Source organism: Pantherophis guttatus, chromosome 2 (assembly GCF_059756535.1).
Source record: "Pantherophis guttatus breed Tessera chromosome 2, ASM5975653v1, whole genome shotgun sequence".
Taxonomy (NCBI): Eukaryota; Metazoa; Chordata; class Lepidosauria; order Squamata; family Colubridae; genus Pantherophis; species Pantherophis guttatus.
In genome coordinates, this window is record NC_142064.1 from 204,862,369 (window position 1) to 204,878,537 (window position 16,169).

The 16,169-nt window shown below is 39.0% G+C and overlaps 1 protein-coding gene across 18 annotated transcripts in view; it reads right to left on the minus strand.

The window, feature by feature from the left end:
* Window positions 1-6,269: 6,269 nt before the first annotated feature.
* UIMC1 (ubiquitin interaction motif containing 1) overlaps window positions 6,270-16,169 on the minus strand; it is a 105,773-nt gene continuing 95,873 nt past the window's right edge. For 11 of the 18 annotated variants that reach the window (XM_034442522.3, XM_034442514.3, XM_087887574.1 and 8 more), the window contains 5 exons: window positions 14,446-14,524; window positions 12,181-12,307; window positions 8,668-8,731; window positions 8,104-8,146; window positions 6,270-6,704 (listed from right to left, as the gene is read on the minus strand). In XM_034442522.3, coding sequence (XP_034298413.1) covers window positions 6,491-6,704; window positions 8,104-8,146; window positions 8,668-8,731; window positions 12,181-12,307; window positions 14,446-14,524 — 527 coding nt within the window. In that variant the 3' untranslated portion in view covers window positions 6,270-6,490. Of the gene's footprint in view, window positions 6,705-7,828; window positions 7,891-8,103; window positions 8,147-8,667; window positions 8,732-12,180; window positions 12,308-14,437; window positions 14,525-16,169 lie in introns of all 18 variants that reach the window. The other 7 variants (XM_087887570.1, XM_087887569.1, XM_087887568.1 and 4 more) reach the window with 2 other exon arrangements.

Sequence of the window (16,169 nt, forward strand, 5' to 3'; positions counted from 1 at the left end):
ACTCCTGCCTTCGTGCATTAGAATGATCTTTGGGGAGAATGTGCTATAAAGACTGGGAGTTCTTAAATATAGAAAAGAGTGGAGTTAGCAGACCATACAGTGGGGAGAGGAAAAGGAGATGGAGTAATGAATCATTGAAATATTTCTTGTAGTGGTGATTGTGGGCAGAAGTTCTAAAGAAAAGACCACTACAAGTTATCTCTGGTCGGCATCCTTTCCATGGCCTATCAAGATGAACACTTACTTTCAGCCTGGTGTGGAGGAATGAGAGGAAAAGACAATTGCCTTTCTCCCACTCTGCCTGCTTAACCTTGGGAAGCCTTGTCTCTATTATTTCCATGAGCTACAATCGAGTGCAAATTGCATTGAGCAACATGATAGATCTATGAGAGCCAATTGGCTCAAACTGCCCTCCTCAGGAATATGCTTTTGAGTAGTCAAGCCTCATTCTTTTAATTATTTAAATAATCATCATTAATCATACTTAAATCACAATTAAATCGGAGCCAGTTTGTTAGTGGTTAAAGAATCAAGCTGGAAACGAGGAGATCATTAGTTCTAGTCTCACCTTAAGACACAAAGCCAACTGGGGGAGCTTGGGCCAGTCACTTTCTCTCAGCCCTAGCAAGGAGGCAAGGACAAATTATTTTTGAAAAATCTTGCCAAGAAAACTGCAGAGACTTGTTCAGACAGTCTCTAAGAATCAGGCACGATTGAACAAAAGAGAGAAAAAGTCATTTTCAAACTCTATCTAACCTTAGTTTTAATGGTCTCTTAACTGCTGTTGAGTTCCATGTGATTTAAGATTGTACCCTTGTGATGAACAACCCACTGAATCTATGGCTTGTTTCGTTATATTGTGCCTTTCTTAAGAACAAGACCCATTTTATAGCCCATTTTATAAAGTACCCAAATACTGATTTATTTTATGCACAGCTACTTCTATCAGTCCAGTTTGATTCAGTTTCCATAGCTGCATCAAAATTTTGTTACAGTCTGTAAAATCATGCCTTGATTGCTTTGTTGATTTCATTATTTTATGTTTAAATTTCACTTGAAATAAAAGTGGTTTATTAATGTTGTCCACCTGGTCAGCGATTGTAAGAAAGAACTAACTTACCTTATCCTTTTAATGCCAATTCTTTGCTTTGTCAGTATCCCGGAGACTTGCCTAGTCAAATGTGCTTCAGATTATTTTAAGATTCCCAGGTAATGGGAACTTGGTTACTAGCCTTGAATTCTAGGAGTCATTGCAAACACATCTGAAGGGCACCGGCCCAGAGAAAGGATTGGTGAGTCGAGAAGGAGATACTGAGATAAAATGCAATTCCATTTATTTTGAAAAAAGATTTTAAAAATCAGAATGAAACTTCAACTCTTCAAATTGCAACATGTCACCAATTTTCATTTAAAAAATAAAAATTTAAATTTAGAAACCTGAAATTTTGGCTACCATGCCCACATCTACATTTCTTTGATAGGAAGCATTTAGCCATAATGGTTTTATAAACCATCTTCTTGTGACCTAACCTTTCATCAGATCAGGGTTAGAAGTATAGCTGGAATGGGACCCAGATCCTAGATGTGACAAGCAATAGTAAGCTATACTCAAACCCAGATGGTTCCTTCCATTCCCCATTCAGACTTGCAATGGTTATGCTTATGTAATGTTATGTCAGCCAAAAAGCACAATCTATGGCATTCTTATAAAAAAAAAAGGATATTGTTTCACAATTACAAATGACTTTTTTTCCTGATCCCAAGCCAGGAGCTCACAAAGCCCCAAAGAAAATTCTGGGCATGATAAGCTCCAGGTCCCCTCTTTAAAAAGAAACACTCAGCATTTCATACCGTCTTAGTCTTAAAATGTAGCCCTCCCACAATTTACAGCTAAAACCCAGAGGAGCTTCCTTAGCGACTATCATTCGTCAACTACCCAAGAATCAGACTGCACCCTCTTTCAGTTCAGACATGGTTGCAGACGAGGGTGAAGCTTGGGCCTGCCAACCCTTTTATTTTTTCAAACCCAATGGAATGGTGCATGGAAATTATGTGCTCAGAACTCTGTTCATCAATAAGAGAAGTCTCTGAAAACTAAACAGGATAATACCAAGTTTGTAGTAAAAGAAAGATTTGAGTTCAAGAAATGGGGTGGGACTGGATGGGAGCTGCAGAGGACCCCCATTTCCAATTCTCCAGTATATCCTTGTTCACAGAAGCATTTGGGCAATGGCTTACAATGCTGCCTACGTGCTCCAGGTCATACAACACAAAACAGAACACATGCAAGCCTGCTCCATAATCCCAATAGATGTGGGAAAACACAGGGAGAAAGCAGAAATACAGGCCATGTTACTTCATTACCTAGATGATCATGGAGACCATTCCTGTGGCTACTGCTGCTAAAGAGGTTGTAAATAATTCCAGCAGCTGTATTCAACATGTGTTCCCTACCTTGCTAAACTTTCCATCCTTCCCAGGCAGTGCTGAAGCAATCATTCCATACAACAGTGCTGACACTAAACCCAGAATGTGGATTCTTGCGTTGAGCTATCCAAGGTCCTGACAGAGTTTTGTTTTACCAAAGCCTGGCCAGTTAGGCCTCTCACTAGCAAGGAATACCAATTCCTACCCAGCTTCCTTGAAGTCCTTAATTGGCTTGAAATACCCTTTTCTTTGGCTTGGCTGCTGCTCGCTTGGTGTTTCAACTGTCATGTTTCATTAAAGGAGATGGCATTAGTAACATTGTTATCTAATTTATTACATAGTTCAATATTTTTTTTTTCAGTTTAACTCTCCAAAAAAATTTGCTAAGTTGAGTCAAACTCAGCTTCTGGCGAAAACATGAATGCACGATATTTTCTTGGCAATCATATGGAAGTTGGTTAGGACCGCCTACTTCTGAAATATCTCCATTTCTTAGTCTTGCCTACACCCCTGGGATTTCCTCGTGGTCTCTCATCCAAATATTAATCCACTTCTAACATGTTTGTTTTATCCCAACATTTTGAGGTCAGCCAAAGACAACAAGGAACTGGTATAAAATTCTTTGTCTGTGTGTAGGGCTCTGGGTTGTAAGTGGGGAAGGAAAATAATTGTGGCATATTTTAATACCTACATGTCAAAACCGCAAAGTGGCACACAAATCACAATGATTTTGGTACTACACTTTATAAAATCTGGAGGCCCCTGCTTTCAAATGCATCCAAAATGCATTTCATAGGGGAAGTGGACAAAAGGGATATGGAATTTCGGTATTATCAAGATTTACTCACAAAAACTTATGGGCACTCAGGTGTAGTTCAACAGCTGCTTAGCAAAAGGCAATCAGCCTCTGCTGGCTTTGAAAAGCAGCTTGCATTGCTGAAGCTTCTCTTCTGAGAACCTTAGTGTTTGTGTCTATGCTGGAGAGCTTGAAGTCGAATGCCATTTTATTAAAGCTCAATACTTCGAATATCTGGGAAAACAGAGAAAGACTACAGTAGGCACCCAGTATCGGCATGCACAGAACTCCTTCCCTTGTCCACCCTGCATGCCTCAGAAAATCTTCACAAGCATGGTTGCAAAAACAGGCACAATCATGCTTGCGAAGGATAGTTACTACCCAGCTAACAAGCAGACTTTTTCCTTGTTTGCTCACTGCTCTCAAGAACCCTGAATAAAATACTCCAGTCAAGCCACAGTGCAGAATGGTAATTTCTGTGAGATATTGTTAGATTCTCTGAGAAGAGACAGACTGCTCTGTCCCAAGGTGACCCTGGGACTGTGTTGGTCTTGCATAAAGAGAATGGCTGCCGATAGGCTTGCAAGTCTGCCATGCATATTCCTGTGGCATTTCCTTGAACTCATCCTGGGCTCTGGTGACAGCCAAGCTTTGAGAAAGTTATTCTGTTCTTTGCTTGCCTTGTCACCAGTTGAAAAGATAAACAAGAGCCTTTGTTTCCAGGGACGTGCCAGCAAGACTGACAGTTAACAAGGAAGAAACCAGGAGGGTGGGTAGATGGTTTACTTGATGAAATCAGGGAAAGATCTTGGCAACATTTCAACTTCGTGTGTTAACTGGGAAACAAGTGCTTTGGAATTTAAGTGCCCTGCATCAAAACCCAGTCTCTTTTTTAAAAAACTATGTTTATTTCTTTGTCAAGGTTTGTCAGCTTAAAGTGGCAAGCTCCATAGTTCAAACCAGTGAGGTTCCAGGGAGTTCACTAGATGATGTGCCTTGTAAAAGGAATTGCCAGCTTGGGACTAGCTGTTAATGCATTCTACAGATTGAAGAGGTGAAGGTTTTCCTTGCCTGCAGCCCTGAAAGCGAGGAGGGTCAGTACTGTGGTTTCTTGCCACTCTGAGCAAAGAAATGTATTAAAATGGCAGAGCAAGTCCTAAAACAAACCCACAAAAGGACAGGAAAGCCTCGATCCTGCCAAGAGGATAAAGCAGTTCAAAATTCGTATCTTTTTCCCATGTTGCACCACTGCCCCCAGTCTTTCTTAAACTGAGCAGAGCACCCAGGCACTACAGTGTTGTCCATCCCTATCTTAGATTAGGGTTTTTAAAAAATGTTCCAGAATTTGAAGTCCTGTGAGAGACTAAAGACAAGAAAGTAAGTTCCTTTGGACACAGCTATTTTCTATCACTAGGGGTTTCCTACTGATTGGGATTCAGCATTTTTTTTTTTTTACTTCACTTCTGCAGCCTGAAAAAAATTGAGAAAGTTTGTCACAGACTATGGGGAAAGTTCCTGCATGAATTTTGCATTATTTGCTCAATTCATACCTTAATTACATTAAGATTTGGTAAAACGTCCATCCTCCATCTCTATTATGAAAGGTTTTTGTATTTGAACATACCATCATTTTAATCTGCAACCTACTCCCCATCTACAACCTGAAACGGTGCAGCCAAGCAACATTTTTCTTTTAATTCAATTTGTTTTAAAAGCATACAAATTGTGATCCTGAATGCTAACAAACACCCAGGACGAATGGTAACAGGAAATGAATATTTCCAAATAAAACCTTACTTTCCTAGTTTAGTAGCTTTAGCATGAGAAATACTGAGAAAATAAAGCAGGCCAAGATAAAACCAACCTAACTTGTATGCTGTTTCTGTTTGGATGGCCTCCTGATAAGGAAGCTCTTCTGACCCCTTTTCTCTTCTGCTTTACCAAGGTGCTGTTATGACACAGATGTCTTTTTCTGCACACCTCTAGGCCAGCAAAAATCCTTTCTTCTGCAGTCGATGTCGATGCCAGCATTTTCATAGTAGATAAAATGAAGTTCCATTAAGATAACATGACATCCAGTCTTTTGTTCTCTCTGGCCTCTAACCCGATTTAGAGACAGAGATCTCTGTTTTATGTGTAATTACTGTTACCTGTAGCTGCCCTTGAGCTCTTGCAATAGCATAACCTCCGCATCAAAATAGTCTTAAGAAAGCACTGTGCTTGGCAGGAATACGACACCATTAGGTAGCAACAGAACACCCAGGGGCAAGTCTCTTGCTCTTGCCGTACCATCGGCTGTGTTAGGTTAGGCACCCCCTGGGCCTAATTTTTTAATTCAAAGTGCTTTCGGACAAGGATAAATTATATTCCATATTGTGTATGGCCTTCAATTTATATTAAAACAGTAGCAGATCAGGGATTGAGGGCAAGAGAATGGAGATCACTGCAGTATTAATACCACAGCCTCATGTAGCTGTTGGGTGTTATAGAACTCAGAGCTTATCACTGGCAGCTTTAGGACCTTAGCTGATCCCTGGTCTGATTTTTCGTACACCATGCCTCCCCCACCCCACCCCACTATCATGCACCGTACCACAAAATAAATGTGTGTGTGTGTGTGTGTCCCCTTAAGCAGCTTGGGACAGGAAAGGCTCCAAAAATGGGCTATCCTGATCAAACAGAAGAACATAATGCCCCTTTTCCTCCGACACCTGTCTTCCATGTTTACCCGTTTCGGTTTAAGAGATGTGATCCCTGCTCCCTCAGGATAGAAGGCCAAGTAAGCCTGGCCTTTTTTTATTCATCACTCTGCAGACTCCATCAGTTCTGTGGGAATTAGTGCAAGCTCTAGTCAAAATTAAATACATTTTTAAATAGGGGAATGAAATCTTCCATTAATAGAACATGAACATGAACAATTTTGGTCTTTTTGGAATATTCTGGGAGATGGGTCCCAGATGGGTGACCAGCATTTAACTGTTTACTTAGGTTGCAATGCAATCTTTAAGCTAAAAAGATGTGTATTAAAAATCATAAAGAGCAGAAATTGAAGTTTATAAAATCATAATAAATATATTTCATTTTATTTTCTTAACTGCAAAGCAAGGTTGAATAGGCACCTATAAAGTACATACTTAGTCAATACATGACAAATTCTGGGAGAATTCATACAAAAAATAACAGAAGAAAATCTGCAATTGATTAGGGAGCTGAGGTCTCTGCCAAGTAGGCTCAATAGAGTCTGGTATCTCCTCCGTAACGCCACCCTCAGTACTTCTTTTGGTTCCGATGGCTGGCTTTGGTCTGTTTCCAAGTGCGTGGCTTTATCGCCAACTGTTTTTTAAAGTCCACTAGGCAATCTTTGGCTTCAGAAATGGAAGTGAATGACTTAATAGGAGAGTCACTGCAGGATCCTTGAGGGAAGAACCTTTCTGATTTCTGGTTGCCCTCGGTTTCCTTCTCCATTTCTGTTGAGCTGGGCCTAACAAAAATGATATTTAAAAAAATGAACCAGGCTTCCCTGCTGCACAGTGGATTTTTTCCATAGCTCTTTAAAGCTTTCTCACTTTCAATATTGTAAATTTTTTTAAAAACATAGAAATACACAAAGGAATTTGTAACTAAAACTATCTAAATCACATATTTAGTAACATCAAAACAAGAGAAACCTGACTTCAAAAACTGAGCAGAGATATAATGAAAGCATGGAGTTTAACTAAAGCACAATAAAACAAAAACAAAAAAACAAAAAAAATTGCAATAGCCCATCTAATTTCCAATAAATGAAAAGTTAATGGAGTTTCCCAGGGGAGATTTACATAATCCTAGTACCATGGCAGAGAATGCCTTGTTTTGTGCTCTAATCAATCCAATGCCTTCCAGTGACCTAATTGAGATCAAGGCTACCAATGTAAATGCAGGAGCATGCCAATTTATATGTGGGGGGGAAATATTCTACTAGTTACTAATGCAAACCAACAATAATATGCAGTTTTCAGCATACCAAATATACACATCTGATTAATGCATTCTCTACCAACTATAATTTCTGAAGGCATTCTGAAGCCTAGGCAATTCACATAGTACATATCACTAGGCATTCCATATCCAGGCTGCAAAAATTCTGACAACCATTATATGACAGTAAAAAAGACACAAAAATTATCATTAAATGGCAGCAAAGGAAGGTGTTTCATATAACACTTTGCGGTTATCTAGCAGTTTTCTGGACTAAGTTGTATTTTATCAGCATATTGATAGTATGCAAACTAATGGGCCGCTGTAGCTCAGGTGTATTTTAAGCAGAGAGCAGATTAAAAGTCAAGCAGTTAAGTAGAAGTATTGGTTTCTGGAATTATATCTGGGAAAGAAAAACACTATTACAAAGCACTGCTCCCAGTCAAGTGGATAGTACTAAAAAAAACTACAGAGATTCAAAAGAATGAATGAAGAAACCCTTCCTAATATAGGCCACCCATTGTGGTAGCCAAAGCAGTTTTCAGTCCCCAAATGAGGCCTGAATACAGATTGCAAAAGATTGAGATAAGGAGCTGTTAATTTGTTTATGAGTAATAAACTTGCAAGCTAACATATTGTTGCACTCACCATATGCCCTCTACAAGTTTAAGAAAAGAAATCTCCTGTCTAATGTAATTCAGGTTTTGGTCCTAAAGAAAAAAGAACATTATTTAACTGCATTTCAACAGAAGGGGTAGACTTTGCCTTCAATGCTAAAAACTAGCTTCTTACGGAATTTCTTCATTTTATTTAGCTTTTCCACTTTGTTGAAAAAACAGCACTGGAAATGAGTGACAAGGAGCATTGCTACAGCCCATTTAACCACTGAAAGAGCCTATAATACAGAAAGAGCACTAACTAACCTTGAGTCTTCTCTTCTGGATGGTAGAGCAGCCATCTCTGCATCTGGAATGTAATACACCACAGGCTCTTAATTACTTCAGCAGGTTGATGATGGTCTCTGTTTCAAGATCAGCAAGACTCATCCAGTGGACAAGCAGAGAAACTGCAACATCTGGTAGTAAACATATTCTAAACAACACCCTCCTTTCCAGCTTGGTAGGTGATATGGGGCAATTTATACATTATTTGCAGTTGCAAATTTCTCTAATGCATACCTTTATATGACACAAGGAAAAGGAGCACAAAGGGCTTCTCTTGTCTTATTGTAAAATACACACAAATCACATAATATTATCTCACTGAGACTCCCAGGAATGATTCCCATCTTCATTAAAGTCAAGAGGAATCTTGTTATACAAATGTTTAACTTAGAACTGATATACATGCAATGGGAAGAAACACAAGGACTATCCATTTGCAGTGGCCCAGGAGTTATACTGTATTGCTTGAGGACAAGCCTTTTCCTATGACTCAACCTAAATTGTGTCAATACAGAAATGCTGATTGGGTGCTAACTTTCCTACCTGCAGTCTTGTTTTCAGATTGTTCTAGCATAGTCAGTAATCCACCTTCACACCTTCCCTTCTCCTAGAACAAAGTAAGAGAACATCCCCATTAGGTCTTGCACAAGAAGGCTTTTGACAAAGTAGCTCATAAGAACCCAGACAGAAGCAAAACTCTGGATATGTTGCAGCTGCCCAGAACAAAGACCAGCTTTCTCATCACTACCCCAATATTTTTTTTTTCATTTTATCTTCATTTTATCATATCTGCCCTTTAGTAGATGTTGATCTAGTGAGACTGCTCCAGATCCCCTGCCCCAAAAATACAAAGCCACCTATGTTTCGCCACGATACTCTCAAGCTTACATACATTTATGTAAATGAGCAACAACAAACCAACAGCCACATTTTTGCTAGAGCTAGATGGTAAAAGTTGCCCGTCACAAAAAGGCAATCCTCCTTTCTTCTGTCCTTCTCCCTAGCAACACGCAGTAATCATGAGGGAAGTGATGTGAAGAATTGTTAAGCATGATGACAACCCAGCAGGTATTTTACCACGTTAGATGTTCTGCAGGAAAGGAGGAAGCAGGAGTGTAGTTTTGGGCAGCAGCTATAAAAATATTGTTGTAGCCTCGGAATCCAATGTAGGCTCAGAACAGCACTTTTCTGTTGTCTTTTTTGCCTAGCCAAGTATCATCCATTATTAATTGCATGTTCTTTTGGTTGATTTAATTACCTTCCAAATGCTATAAAGTTTACAGATAGAATTAAAATAAACTTAATTCCGAAGGTTCCCTTCTGGAAATATTGTTTTACATTTGTTGTTGTATACTTCAAAGAGTTCTGGGCAGGCGTCCCTGCAGCTGTCCCCAGGGACCAGGGCCAAGAAAAGTAAAAAGAAGAAAAGGATGCTTTCTATTCAGAGCATCTGGGGTCAAAAGCTACAATGCTCAAATAAGGAGCAGCAGAAATCATTTGTGTTGATTCTGAAAAGCAACAGGGAGGACCTGGGCCTTGGGTGCCAAAAAGGCACGTTGACATTTCTGCTGATTGTTTTAAACATCAGCCAAGTTCTTCCGTGGAGAAGAAAAAGAAAAGGAATTCTGAACCAAAGCTAGTGACAGGAGCAGAAGCTTCCCATTGTGCAAGAAACTGCAGAATGTTTGGCTATGTCCCAGCTAAACTCATCAACAGGCAATCTTGTCATTTACATATAAATTCCTGAGGGGCCAAGGCCTGTGATGGATTTAAGGGATTACATAAAACAGAGACATCATGTTGCATCTTCCTGCTGAGAAATCACATTGCCTTAGCATTCACACTGCTCTATGGATTAAAATCTTACCATCAGAAATAAATCAGCACAAAAGCTACATGCAGGACTTCGCTGCAAAAGATGGGTAATGCATGTAAGGCAGCAACCACACAATTTAGAGAGGGGACTAGGACCAGGATGTGATGCCCTTCTGCCATGCCGGGGGTTAAACAATATGGGAATTGAATGGATGAATTGCATGAATTAATTGGCTGGACAAATTTGACACCTTCATCATAGATTAAGGTTGGCAATAGCTGAAGGAAGGAAACATAGCTGAAACCTAAGGGCTATTAGCCAGCAAGGGCTTAGCAAATGATTCAGAATCAGTGTCTGTACGTAGTGATGTCTATGTTTTACAGATAACTATTTGCATTTTTTTCCCTAATGGTGATCAACTTTACACTCTTTCATTCCTCCTCCTGCGGTATTTGAACAGATCTTCAGACAGACCGTATTTTTAGCAGAAGATGTAGGGCAAATGTACACTTACTTTTTGAAATATGGCATGTCTTTCTCGGGTATGGTTCGCCTTTCCATGAATATGCTTTTTTTTGCAAATAATTTATTTTCAAGTAAGCTGACTGTAGTTTTACCAGATAGATGTGTTCTTTCCTTCCTCAGCAGTACTCATTTCCAGCTTTGACTTATCCAGTAAGACTTTCAGTGGCTCCAAATCCAGCTGTCTTCAATCACTCCCATGTATGAGTCCTATTCCCTTCCTCTCTTTTATACTATCTTTTTAAAAAAAACAAATATTTTGCCTCCCCTTCTTTTATGCCTTTTATTTTACATTTATTTCAGTAGCATCTAGCGGCTCACTTACAGTACATGCATTAGGCTCCCTACAAATTCATTATCTGTGCTAGTGCTTCCTTATCAACTGCACTGTATGCCTGACATAGCATGAAATCCAAAGAGTTACTATAGTGTTTGGAAAGAGTTCAAAGTAAACCGAAGGAAAAGAATTAGCACAGACTTAGACTTACTACCTGTTGTCCACCAGTAAGGCTCAATTCTGCACTCTGGTGTAACAATAATATGGCAGGCAGAGGTCATTTTTGTTCAAGGTAACAATTCTGAGCAGGAAAATATCATTAGACATTATGAAAACATTTGCATTTACCAATTATGTCCTTTTCTTTCTGCCGAGAAGTTGGCCATAAAGGATGATAAACAGAAAAATAATACTGTAAGATAGTAAGTGAATCACTGTACACGTAGAATAGAAAGCATCAATACAGGTGAACATACAAACGACGGATGGCCATGTGAATAGCCATGTATTCTCAAAAGAAAGAATCACCTACCTGGAGAACGAAGCTGGAATAATTAAAATAAAACATTATTCATCTCACTCAAAAACATCCCACCATGGCTGCAATGCATCTCTCAGAGATGGAGAGAATATTGTGCTCCAGCATTTAGATAATAGGGGAATGAAAAACTGCATGTATTTATACATGCATGTTCTATGCAAACTACAAATTTGTTACAATGAGCCACTGGTCTCTTGCTGTTAAGAGACTGCCACTGACTGGTAAACCAAGTTCTTGTATAGGCTTACTGAGATTCAAGACAGGTGTAGATATACATTTGATTTTTGACAAAAAAAATTTTAAGCAACCAATAAGGAGTATTCAGGAATCTGGGAATCCCTGTATCTAGAAAGAGAACACTTTGTAATGCAGAATATTTAGTTTTGAAAAGCATAAATTCCAAACAAGATGACTGTTATTCTAAGAGTTTGACACCGCATCCCACTTTGAATGGGAAGCATTGTAAACATGCTCATTATCAGCATTCTTGTGAATGTTGCAGTTTCTGAAGACATACTATTTGTGAATCAAAGGCCATTGCTTGATATAGCGAAGGTTACAACTCTGGAGGATTTCCTTCCTCATTCAGTCTGTCGGTTGGCTTTTTTCCCCTTATGCCTGCCCTCCTTCTGAACACTGATCATGGCGGATGGAACTGGTGGGATTTGGAATCAACCGACATCCAGAGGGCTGTGGGCTGATGAGATGTAATCCCATCATTGTAAAATCAAGTCGAAGAGGATCAAACAGCCAGAGTATATCATTTCACTGCAGCTAAGCTTATTTATGGGGTTGGAGAATCAGGCAGACCCAATCTCTTCAGAAAAAGATATAAACAAAGACAAGAGTAGACCTGCTGGTCTATCCATGCAAGTGTGAACCAAGAATACAGATCCTTACTTTTGCTTGGCGCGGCCTCCTGTGGCCCTGGGTTCCATCAACATTCCGGCTACAAAGACAGCCATCAACATGGCTCTGATACTCTTTCCTTAGCACTAGAGATTTACAAAGATAACACTTCTCATACCTGCCAAATAAGGAAGGAAGGAAGGGATTGTATTAGAAATCATTCTTTCTCATTTGTGCTGCTTCTAGCTGTTCTGTAGGTAAGACTTGTCAATGGAGCAGGATCTGCAGTGATGTGACCAATATTGTAAAACTGGCCTGTTGGCAATCAAAAAGGACAGAATGATTAGCAGTTTTCGTCCAACTGCTTTCCTGGGTGCTGCTACTGCAGCAAAGGGATGTAATGAAATCAGTTCCTCTAGCTATCTCAAACAATACTGATTTTCTTTCAGAACCTGTCAACTCAGTTGAATGAAGTATCTGCTTTTGTAAAATTGGAGTTATGTTGTGCCCCAAAAAGCAAATCAAGTGTATTAAGTCAGAGATGTGTTTTACTCAGTCTAAATGAAGTCATCTAACTAATAAATCTGCCAGGGCACTATTTCCTTTTTAAAGCATGCAGTACTGTCGAGGATGCATTGAGCATTTGGTGCTGAAGAATATGGTAAAACATCACCCGCTACCAACTCTCAGATCACTCCAACTAGCTCAACCATGTCCCATAATTCCCCTGCTAACAATCCAAGAAGCAAATCTGCCCCCCACCCACCCTCAGCCTTTGGCACGTGAAGGAAGAAATGGAACTGGAGGCGGCTGCTTAATTGATGATCTGGAACTAGAGAAATCCAGTGAAATTTGCTGCACTATGGTATCTGGAATGTGTCTGAGGAGTGCCCTTGATGCTAAATCCTGCAGTACTTTTCCATATTTTCTTTCCAGTCCCTGCTGATTACCAAGATAATGTGTCTAAACAGAAGCTGTCCTCTCTATAATTAGCCTAATTCTATTAGTTATGTTGCCATCCAGTGTTTGTAGCAGCAACATTATTTTCAGGCAGGATTTTTACTGTCAGATTCTTTCTTAAGATGCTGTGTGGGTGAACAGGTGGGAGGAGGACAGCAGTAAGGAAGATTAAACAAAACCGGTTCCATTTGAATTTCTTAATTTCATTAACGGTGTAACCGCAGTTAGGCACCAGACATGCTAACCTTCTCTATCATAGCTTTGTTCTGATAGAAGCATGTAGATATGCACACCAATTCATCTACTGTAATTTTCCAACCAATGCTACTCTTAGAGCATGGTTTAATTGCCTTGATATTTATTGCCTCTATCAGCCTGTGCAAGACCATAACAAACTGTGTGATTTTGTCCCAGGACCAAAAATACATTTAAGAAAAACATGATACTAGTGCAACAGAAATTTGCTTGGTGGTCTCTATTTGGCTTGCTAACCAGAGTTTTAAGATCTCCCTTTCTTCTTATTTTTTTAATGCTCAGGGGACTTGCATGTTTCTACCATGCTGAAACACTATCACTGCAGGAATATATAATTTCCTCTAACACTGAAAACAGCTGTGAGATGGATACAACCGGTACATTTGTTACAATTTGGAATGGCAAGCAGAACCCTAAAGGCACCAAATTCACATGAAATATGGTATTGTAATGGCCAGACTGGCATTTGTGCTTGAATATTAGCTCTCTTTCTTACCTTTATCTTTATATCATTACATTTGTACAGTCTGAATTATGCAGACATAATCAGTACATGGCATATTGCTATATTTACATGCCAGTTCTGGCAGATTCCAGAATTAGATTATTAAAGCCGGGAATCTACCTTTGCCATTGTTAATAGAGTTTTGTAAGTATTGCTTCAATCACATTATGGGTTTAATAATGAAACTGAAAGGAGAGAGGGCAAAGAATGTGTTTAACTAGTAGCACATCAACATTCCCCAGGTGAATGTTTCTCAATCTCATCCTCTTTAAGATGTGTGGATTTTAATTCCCAGAATTCTCCAGCCAGGATGGGTTGGTCTATACATTTTAAAGTGGATGAGACTGAGAAGCTCAGCTGGGCAGACAATGCTGAATTAGGCATTCCAAAAAGAATGTGAAACCTAGGCAAACCCCCACTAGAAGCAAAGGTAAAAATAGGTTAGACTGAGGTGGTCTTTCCTATTACAGGATGCTTCTTGGACACAAATGATGAGTGAATGATGTCAAAGCTTCAGAGTTTTATGTAACAGAAATGTCTACCAGGGCTTCAACTGAAAATAATCAAAATGGGCTATATGGAGCATACCTACTTACTTGTCAATATCTACAGATTCGGAGGCTTTTTTGCGGCTGGCAAGCTTGCTCTTGGCTTCCCTCTGTCGTCGGGTCATTACTTGAAAACAAAAAGAGAATAGTTGTTCTATCTGTTCTTGAAGATCTCAAGAAGTGTCAGAATAAAACACACAATATATGTTTTAGAAAACAATTTCAAAGCTTCTTGCCAAGTAGGACCAGTTTGCTTGGGACATCACAATGAGAACAGCAAGGTCTAATTTATAATGGTGTAATATTTCTCACTATGTAAACTGAAGTTTTAAAGCCTTCATCCAGAAAGCCATTACAATGCACGAAGACAGAAGTGTTGACTTAAACTGTGTATGAAGTATTTTGCACCAATAATCTAAATTATTTCATTTCTACATTCACATGAGAACTCTTAACAACCTAACAAATAAAGGCACCTATCTATTGCTTTGATACTTAGAAAAGTTCAATTTGCTTAACTTGTTAAACAAATATGGAAGACTTGAAAATCAAGTCTGACAATGCTGCATGTAGCATTCAAAAGATCTCTTTCTAGTATTGTGTTTCAAATCCAAAGGCCTGTGAGATCTTAGACTCAGTTAAGAGTTGGATAAATGAATGATCTCAATGGATTAAGATGAGAAGTATTTCAATGGGTTTGATTATAAGGTACATTTATGTGTTTACTAGGGAATGAAGAAAGGGTAAAAACCACAACAAGTGGTAATCTGTATTTTCAATGTGGATTGCATGTCTGCATATTTTCATAAGGTACAAAATTTGTTTTTAAGAAGTCCTGGATTTGGGCAGATTATGAAAAGGGGTTTTGATAAGAACCTGAGAAGTAAGAGGTAGGACTGAACAGGGGCAAAAAGGAAGATAAACCTAACAGAGTCACAAATTATACAATTTACCCTTCTTCACAAATTATACAATTTTTATTTTTATTTTTACAGAAAATACTATCTGATTGGTTATAATCACATAAGCAAGAAGACCAGAAATATATCTTAAACAGGTAAAAGGGTAAGAAAGGCTAACAGACAAATTCCATCCTATACTAGTATAATCATAAATGCAGCAGTAATTCTTTATACCAGTTAGATTTAATCAGTATTACAATGAAATCAGGGCAAACTCAATCAGAGGCCGCAGCTTTTCTTGTTAGCCATTTATAAACATGATTTTTAAATGTTTGTTTCATACAATTGAATTCCTTTCCATTTCTGTTTGCAAACCACCAGCTATGCTGCTTGGGGAACATATCAGATATCCTAAGCCATTTCCACCAGGAGGCTAGAGTTTCTAATACAGAACAGATGCTGCTTTAAGCACTGTTGGGTAATCCAATGGAGGGGGCAGTGTATCAGAACATTTTTACAGCTTTGTATCAGATCTTCCTGTGCTCAATGCTCTCATTAGGGGAAAGGTTTGAATTTGTGTTACAGGCGCTATAAAACTGTTACTGTTTGCTCAACATCTGTTGTAAAGTAGGTGCACCTACAGAGATCAGAATGGAAAGATATATTATCAGTGCCAGCAACTTCTGGGCTTTGAAGCATTCATTTTGTCTCCTTGGCACCTCTGTCTTTGCTCTCATGATAATTACTCTCACAGACTAGTTCAAATAACAGACCAAATTTAATGGTTGCATTTCCCCTCCTTAAATGATGCAATGACCAGTGTGAAGTCTATGTGTTCTCTGGGTTAAAGTTTATACTTGCAGACACTTC